The sequence below is a fragment of the Grampus griseus genome (genome assembly GCF_964374135.1).
Source record: "Grampus griseus genome assembly, chromosome: 2".
In the NCBI taxonomy this organism is placed as follows: Eukaryota; Metazoa; Chordata; class Mammalia; order Artiodactyla; family Delphinidae; genus Grampus; species Grampus griseus.
In genome coordinates, this window is record NC_139018.1 from 139412813 (window position 1) to 139421833 (window position 9021).

Here is a 9021-nt window from a genome sequence, read left to right on the forward strand (position 1 = left end):
AAGAGAACATATTAGTTATGTAATTTGTGTAATAAAGTTAATTTTTTAAAATAAATTTATTTATCTATTTATTATTTTTGGCTGCGTTGGGTCTTTGTTGTTGCACGCAGGCTTTCTCTAGTTGCAGCGAGCAGGGGCTACTCTTCGTTGCGGTGCGTGGGCTTCTCATTGCAGTGGCTTCTCTTGTTGCAGAGCACGGGCTCTAGGTGCGCAGGCTTCAGTAATTGTGGCTCGCGGGCTCAGAAGCTGTGGTGCACAGGTTTAGTTGCTCCGTGGCATGTGGGATCTTCCCAGACCAGGGCTCGAACCTATGTCCCCTGCATTGGTAGGCGGATTCTTTTTTTTTTTTTTTTTTTGCTGTACGCGGGCCTCTCACTGTTGTGGCCTCTCCCGTTGCGGAACACAGGCTCCGGACGCACAGGCTCAGCGGCCACAGCTCATGGACCCAGCCGCTCCACGGCACGCGGGATCCTCCCAGACCGGGGCACGAACCCACGTCCCCTGCATCGGCAGGCAGACTCTCAACCACTGCACCACCAGGAAAGCCCCTGATTTTTTTTTTTTTAATGTCACACTTCTGCTGAAAAGTCCATTTGGCTTCCCATTGCCTTGGCAGTAAAATACAACTTCTCAGCCTGGCCCCAGCCAAGGTGAGCTCCTGCTCTCCACATCACCCCGCCCTTGCACACCATTCCTGAAGCACACTGGGAAATCCCACTGCCAGGCCTTTGCTTATGCAGTTCCCACATTCAGAATGCTCTCCACCTGCCTCTCTCCCTACCCAAGTCCTACCCATTGTTCAAGACCCAGCTGTGACCTCTCCGCCTCTGTGGCCAGAGCATGACAGTCCCTCTGAGTTCAGCCTTTTCTCTGAAGATTACAAAGAACACTGATACCGCCTTTAAATTGTAATTATTGCTGAGGGGTGGGAGCTTTTACTTTTAAACTTCACTGTATCAAAGGTTATATTATAAGACTATAACAACAGTCCTGTGAGCAGATACTATAATTACTACTCCTGTTTTAAGAGCTGTAGTTCAGGCTCAGAGCTGTCCAAGGGCAACACAGCTAGCTAGTGGTGGAGCTACTAATTACATAACGTTTACTCCTCTCTCCCACAAGACTGAAATCCCATGAGAGCACAGACCACAACTATCTTGTTCACTCTGGTATGCCTGACATTTACCAGCTGCTAAATAAATATGTATTAAATAATGCCTACAAGCATCTTGAAATGTAAGTACTTTCTTAATAAAATGGTAGCAGCAAACATTTAGCCCACTTGCCAGGCTCATTCTAAGTGGTCCCATGGATGGTTTCACTTGGTACCAGCAACCATCCTAGGTGGTGGGTATTTTATTTACTGCCACAGGGATGAGGCAACTTGAGCCTCAGAGGAGTTAACCGAACTGCCCAAGGTCACACAGCAAATAAAGAGGGTCTGCCTCAGGCCTGCCTGGGGGCCCACATTCCCCCATTTTCATCACTCACTACACTCCATGCCTCTTCTTCAGGCTGCTCTGTACTATTTCTCAGGGAAAGAAACTAACTGTGGACGGTGAGATGACTTTCTCGGTGTCACTCAGCAAAGCAGCAAGTGCGGGCTCTGGGAACCCAGTAACGGTCCACCCGTATGTCCCCTCCTTCCCCAACCCCTCTCCCGCCATCACTGTGAGCAAGTCCCTCAGGGTCTGTCTTGACGCCTTATCCAGCACACTTGTAGGCACTGGGTGGGAGTGACTGGGTACAGTCTCCCGGAGGGTGGTGATGAGGGAGGCGGCCACTCTTTGCGGGGGTCCTTGAGTCACTTGAGGGACAGCCTGGCCGCCCCCAGACGATGGCACTGCCCACCACTGTCAGGGTCCCGGGCACTCACCGGAGCAGTGGATGAGGCGGAGTGGGTGGGAACACAGTGAGAAGCTTAGCAGCTCCATCCAGATGCGAATTGTCCCTCCCACACTTCCCGGGCTGCAGGGGCCTCCATTAGAGCCCCCGAGGAGTCAGAATCCACACCTCCGCAAATGGGCCCGCTTTCCCAGGACACCCCCTGCCCAGACCTTCCCTGGGCTCTGTGGGTTTTGACACCTCTCTGTAACGTGGCAGGGGTCCACCTCGCACCTTTGGTCCAGATAAAAGCTCAGTCCTGGAGGTGGCCGGCCCAGCCTCCCAGAGCCCGCAGCCCCGGCCATGGCCCAGTCCCCTCCTCTGCAGGGCCTCCTCGGCCACGACCACTGGATCTTCCCGCAGGGTTGGGGCTGGACCGGCCACTCGGACTCGACGTCCCCGGCCTCCTCCTCGGATTCGTCGGGCTCCTGCCCCTGCGACCGTGCCCGCGGCCCCTCACAGCCGGCGCCGCCTGCCCGCACCGCCTCACAGGCCGCCTCGATGGCACCCGGACGTGCGCGGAGCCGGTCAGGAGGCGGGCAGCGGCAGAGCGCCAGTGAGCGTGAGAAGCTGCGCATGCGCACGCTCGCCCGCGCCCTGCACGAGCTGCGCCGCTTTCTGCCGCCGTCCGTGGCGCCCGCCGGCCAGAGCCTGACGAAGATCGAGACGCTGCGTCTGGCCATCCGCTACATCGGCCACCTGTCGGCCGTGCTGGGCCTCAGCGAGGAGAGCCTGCAGCGCCGGCGCCGGCGGCACAGCGACGCAGTGCTCCCTCGAGGCTGCCCGCTGTGCCCCGACGGCGGCCCCGCGCAGGCGCAGACGCAGACGCAAGGGTGCGGCCCTGGCTCAGCCGCTAGCGCCACGGTGTCCTGGGGGTCCCCGCCCGTCTGTCCCGGAGCCCTAGCGGCGCCCGAGCGCCTGGGGAGCAGTGTGTCTGATATGGGTCCCTGGGTGACACTCCCTTACTGCCCCGGGATGCAGTCGCCCCTGCAGCTGTCCCAAGGGAGAGCCCCTGACGCGGCTCGTTGGACGCCGCCCCAAGCCTGTTCCGGAACGCAGACACCCCCAGAGCCCCGGGACCAGGCCACGCCCTGGACCTCGCCCCCCGCAATGGAGCTGGCTGCAGTGTACCAGGTACGCGCCCAGGCTCTCTCCGCTTCCCTCGGAGTGGTCCCCAGGCTTCGATTGGAAACGGAGGGGGTGAGTAAGCTCTAGTCTGCAGAGAATCTTATGCTTTTTAGATCCCGGGTTTACCTAATCCAACCCTGGTTAGGGATGGAAAGCTGAAGGGAGGATGAAGAAGACCCTAACCTCCTTGGGGAAAGAGGTGGGGGCCCTGGGAAGTTAAGGCCACCACCACCTCTACCTAGAAGCCTTCACAGTCATGTGGAAGAGGGGGGAATCTTCAGACTTGCTTTCAGAGTCCAGGGTGGAAGGTAGCAGGGGCCTTCAGGTAATTCAGGAAATTCCTTGCAAGTGCTCCATCAAGGTTTGAGGGGGAGGGAGGCCTGGCTGCCCCGGGGGTAGGGGCTTTCTAAGTAGATGGGCTTGGATCTGGTGACCTTCATGCTTTCCTCAAGCTTCCATAAAAGAGCATATTAATAACCAAAATTTATTGAATGCTTACTGTGTGCCCAACATGATTCTTGGTATTTTACATGAATTAACTAACTCATCAGCCCTCCAGCAACCCTGTGAAGTAGGTTTTATTATCATCATCACCATTTTATAGATGAAAAAACTGAGACTAAAAGAGGTTATCTGAGTTCTCATTGCTAGTGAGTGGCAGAGCTGGGTTTTGAACCCTGGCAGTATATCTCCAGAGCTTGTACTCTAAACCACTTTGCTTCACTGGATCCATGGCACCAGGGCAGTTCAGCAGCTACCAGCCACACTATGGGGAACATCCAGGTTCAGGATCTCAGGGCATGAGGCAGTGGCCCACTAACCCGCTACTCTTCTCTCTCTCAGGGAATCTCTATGTCTCCAGAGCCTTGTCTGTTGCCAGAAACCCCTCCTGTCCTGCCCCGCCCAGCATGCCAGAGACTCCAGCCTGAGACCCAGTGGGGATGCTGGAGCCACAGTGCAGAGGTGCTGCCCAGCTCGGAGGACCAGGGACCAGTTCCCACCTTCCAGCTCAGTGATGAAAGCCCTCCCCAGAGCTCAGGCCTACAGCTCAGTGGCTGCCCTGAATTTTGGCAAGAAGATTTGGAGGGGACTCACCTGGGCATCTTCTACTAATGGCCTTGGAATCAGGCCTGTAGCGTGGGGTGTCCTCCTCACCTGCTACTTCACTAGTATTCAGGCGTTGTTTTAGCCAAGGATCCCTTTTCCAAGTGATGTCTTTCATGGAAGCAGTGTTTGAAACAGCTAAGGGTGGCCTCCCTGGCTAAAGTCGGGGCTGGGGCAGTCCCTCCACTCCTAGATGCCCCCCAGAATGACCAGTGTTCTGTAGAGCACAACCTGAGCTGCAGTAACATGGGTTGTTTGACCACAGTGGTTGGACAGGCTGGGACTGGTGGGGGAGTGGGCTTGGGGGTGGGTGGGGATGGGAGTGGGAAGAAAGGTATATGCTTAGATTTTGTACTTCTTAAAAAAAAAAAACCAAAAGAAACACCCAAATTTGGTTTGGTCTGTTTTTCTTCTATCCACTTGGGTTTTTATTGCTTCTGGAAAAGGAAAAATGTTCCCGTCCTTCAGGGAATAAATCATGCTGCTTTCCCCTCCTGGAATTCAGGCCCTCACTTGCCAGTTCGACAGTAATTATTGTGCAGGGGCTCCACCTGGCCTGCTGTGCAGGCGACACAGGTGAGTTAACGTTTGGGCCTGTTCACTTGCCTGAAGCCCGTCACCATTGCCCTTTTGCATTCTCCTGTGTGCATTCCTGCTGACCCATAGGGCTCTTTCACAGTTATCTGAAGTTGTTTCCAAAGGGTGCTTGTGAGTGGCTCCCATGTGCTAGGCCCAGTGTATTAGTTTACTAGGGCTGCCATAAGACAATACCACAAATTGGGTGGCTTAAACAATGGAAACTGATTTTCTCACAGTTCTGGAGACTGGAAGTCCAAGACCAAGGGGTCAGCAGGTTTGGTTTCTTCTGAGGCCTCTCTCCTTGGCTTGCAGATGGCCGCCTTCTTGCTGTGTCCTCGCATGGTTATCCCATGGTCCAGTCTCTGCGTCTGTGTCTTAATCTCTTCTTACAAGGACACCAGTATATTGGATTTGGGCCCACCCACGTGAAGTCATTTTACCTTAAGTTCCTCTTTAAAGGCTCTATCTCCAAATACATTCACGTTCTGAGATACTGGGGGTTAGAACTTCACCAAGAGTTGTGGGGGAACACAGTTCAGCTCACAACACCCAGTACTAGGTGCTGGAGAAAATGTGCCCTGACTAATGGGGTAAATTACAGGGAAGGAAATGATCAGAGCCCAGGTCAAGATGGGGGTTTATACAAGGTACTTTGGGACCAAAGAGGATATGCAAGCCTGGTGGGAGATGGGGTTGACAGTGCTGTTGCATTCTTGAGTTACCTGATCCATTAGTCCTGCCGCATTGATTTATGTGGCTTTGAGCAAGACTAAGAGGCACCTCCAGGATCTTGGGAAAGGGCGCCATGATCCATTAGCAAAGGCTGCCATAGGCTTGGGAGCCAGCAGTGGTGGTGACTTCATTCTGTTTCTGACTCGGAGAGGGGAGAGTTGCAGGATGTTGGAACTGAGTATTGAAGGATGTGTGGAGTTCGCCAAGAGGAGTAGGCAGAAGAAACAGCGTGAGCCAAGTTGAAACAGGTGGTTGAAGTCCAGAACTGAAGGGGAAAAGTGACAAATTGGTTGGAAAAGGAGCTGGGAGGTGGGGTTGTGGGGAGCCCCACATGGCGGCAGGGGGAGGCATCTGGCCTCTGTGTCCTGGGTGGAGGGGGCAGTGAAGGTGGAGGGTAGGGGGTGGGCTGGTCAGAGCCACTCTTGGTCTTTTGGACTGCCTTATAGCCATGCAGCCTGGCAGGGGGCCACTGTTAGCGGTGCAGGGCGAGAGCAGAGGCAGGAGGAAGACCAGAGCGTGAGCTGCCACATGCAGGGCCTCCCATCTGAACCACTGCCTGCTGACATGCCCTTTGACGCCAGGCAAGTCACTCCATCTCTGTGCCTCAGTTTCCCCATCTCTTAAAGAGGAGCTGGATTAGGTGACCACTGCAGTGCCTTCTTCCCCCAACCTTTTAGAAGTGGGTTCTGGTTCCTACCCCAGGACCCTCTGTAGGGGCTGCCTGCCACAGCGGAGGATGGGAAACGCTCACACAAGTTTACATGCAGCAGGGAGACAGATACCGGGCACAGCTGCCCTGGTTGCACATTCATTCGGCTCTTACTCTCTGTGTAACTGTGGGCAAGCTTCAAAACCTCCCTGGGGACTTCCCTGGCGGTCTAGTGGTTAAGACTCCAAGCTTCCAATGCAGGGAGCGCAGGTTCAATCACTGGTTGGGGAACTAAGATCCCATATACCGCACAGCACGGCCAAAAAATTGAAAAGACAAAAAACGAACAAAACCTCCCTGACTCTCAGTCTCCTCAGCTGTGAAGTGGCAACAATAATAGACCCTACCTCTCAGGGTTCTTAGGCTTGGCACGTAGTAATTGCTCAATACATAATAGCTGAATAGAATCACACGACCTTAGAGATGATCCAGTCTGGTGGTTCCCTCACCTGACTGCATGTTGAGCCCTCTGGTTCCAGGGTCCCACCCTGAGAGTGCGGTTCAGTGCATCGGGCCGGGACCTGGGAACCTGGAGCCGAGGCCCAACCAGGTTTGGGAGCAATGGCTATTTTTTGCTCCTTCGTTTTACAGCTGAGGAAACTGGCCCAGGGAGGGGAGCAACTTTCTCTAGCCCTCCAGCTAGGTTGGAACATCAAGCCCCTGGCTCCCTGTCCAGTGCTCTCTCCTTCTCAAGAAGATGCAAGGACTTGGCTCCACAGTCTCATGGCACCTGCACCTAAGGCGGAACTGAACAGCTGCCCATCTCCTTCCTTTGGCTCCCGCCTGTCTGGGCTCAGTCCTTGGTCCAGTCACTGATGGCCACGGCAAGGGCCAGCCAGAGCTGAGCATCTTCTGGAATTTGGCAGCCTTCTTCTCCCAGCTCCTCTGGGAGATGCAAAGGCAGAGGCAAAAGGCTGCTATCACCCCAGCTGGAGTTGCCGGGGGCTTGGGCTAATCCCCCACCCCTGTCCTCACCCTCTGGGAGGGCAGGCTCAGCCCTGCCTCTCAGGAGCAGCAGCCCCTCACTCTCATGTGTGGCTCCATCCCAGACAGGCTGCTCTTGGCTGCACCTCTTTGCTAAGTGCCTGGCAGGGAAGGGAGAGGGGCTGATGCTGGTGCCCTCCCTGGGATGACTGGTCCACCTACACCTTCCTGGGGACCCAGTCACCATCCATAAGACACTGGACATTCACCGAGTACCTCACCCGGGGCTTCTCAATGACCCTGCAGTGCAGAGGACGTGCCTCCTGAGGAGTCTCCTGGAGGGTGGGGAGGTGGAAGAGCCCCCTCCCGGCCCCTGCTGCTTCTGGCTGATCCTCAGGGCCCCCCACTGGCCGTGAGAAGTCAACCTACCTGTAGACGGAGCGCTGGATAGGGAATGAGCAGTCAAGAGTTCTAGGCAGCTCCTGTTCTGCATCTGACCTTGAGCTAGGTTCTGCAAGCAGGTCTCTGGCTTTGCATGTCCTCGCTGCATCCTCGATACCGATTTCCTCCAGCCCCACAGGCAGTCAGGAATGCCTGCACTGTGAGCTGTCAGATGACGAGTGCCTAACTACCGTAGCCCCAAATGCAGGGCCAGCTTCCACTCATGCACGGGCATTAGAGGTGGGGTCTTAACCTCCCCGCGCCTCGGTTTCCTTATCTGCAAAACTGAGATAAAGGCAGTCCTTATCTCCTGGGACTGTTGAAAACCAAATGAGATAATGCGCATAAACACTTAGCCCAGTGCCAGGCACCAGACTAGGGTCCCTGCTGACTCTCCTACCTGGCTCCCCCAGGGACCCTAGATGGCGGTGCTGGTCCTTCCCCCAGCGGGGACCACCTGAGGGGGCCGCCTGCCCTCTGGTCCCCCGAAGGTCAAGTGCCAGCCGCCAGGGCCGCGACAGGAAGGGCTGGTCCGGAGACGCTGGGCTGGGGGGAGCCTCCTGGTTGGTGGAGGGACCCATATCCAAGGCTGGTCCCACCCCTTGGCCCGCCTCACCCTTTGATATGCGGAAGGCAGTGGAGCGTGGAGGAGCCTTCCTGGCCCCAGGCCCGCTGGCGCGCTTCTCACAAGGAGGAAGAGGCTGGGAGGAAAAAGGATGAATGGAGCCTTGAGCAGGAGACAGGGCTAAGGATGATAGTAACACCCTGCTCTCCTTAAGTGTCAGACTGTGTGCTAAGTACGTTAATCTCCTTAGATCCACACACCAAACCCTACGATAGATCGTCTTTATCGTGCAGATGAGGAAACCAAAGCCCAGGGGTCAAGAAACAGGCTGGACTTCAAGACTTCAGCTGGAGCAGCTCACAGGTGGGGTCAACTGGAGGTGACCCCTGAGGAGCCTGGGCTATCTGTTACCTCCCTCTTTCCCTCCCACCAGCCTTGGGTGCTCAGCTGGACCTCCTTTGCCAAGAAATTTCCACCAAGGCTGATGTGGGCTGTGGAGCCCTGCGGGTCCCAGACCTTCTCCTCAGAGTTGGCCCTGATCACTGGCTGCCCCAGGTGATCTGGAGAGCACCTGCCTTTTTCTGTATGCTACTCTTGAAAACAACCACTTTACAAACTGATATGCCACCCAGGGATCCTGGAGAGGTGGCAGGACATGCCCTTGGCCAGTGAGTGGTCACACCAGGCCTGGATCCAGGGCTTGCTGCCCTTACCGTGAGCCCTTTTCTCTCACTCTCCCAGGTGTGCTGGCTGCAGTGCAGGAAGAGGGGCCCAGCCAGCACCCTGCTCCCTGAACTTGCCTTACGCTAGTTCAGGTGCAAATCCTAGCTTCTGAAACCATGGAAACTCCTGCTTTCTGGAAAAGCACTCCCTCCACTGTCAGGACCTGCCCTGTGTCTGGCACCAAGCCCCACTCCACCTTGGGGACTGCTGTGTCCCCATTCCTTCCACCTCC

General features: G+C 55.7%; 1 protein-coding gene across 1 annotated transcript; it reads left to right on the forward strand.

Annotated features, from left to right (window-relative positions):
• Positions 1-2187: 2187 nt before the first annotated feature.
• MESP2 (mesoderm posterior bHLH transcription factor 2) lies at positions 2188-4125 on the forward strand (the record flags this gene model as incomplete). The annotated part of the gene is made up of 2 exons (XM_082648446.1): positions 2188-3018; positions 3856-4125. The coding sequence occupies 2 exons, from the start codon at positions 2188-2190 to the stop codon at positions 4123-4125; spliced, it is 1101 nt and encodes a 366-aa protein (XP_082504572.1).
• Between the last annotated feature and the right edge of the window lie 4896 nt (positions 4126-9021).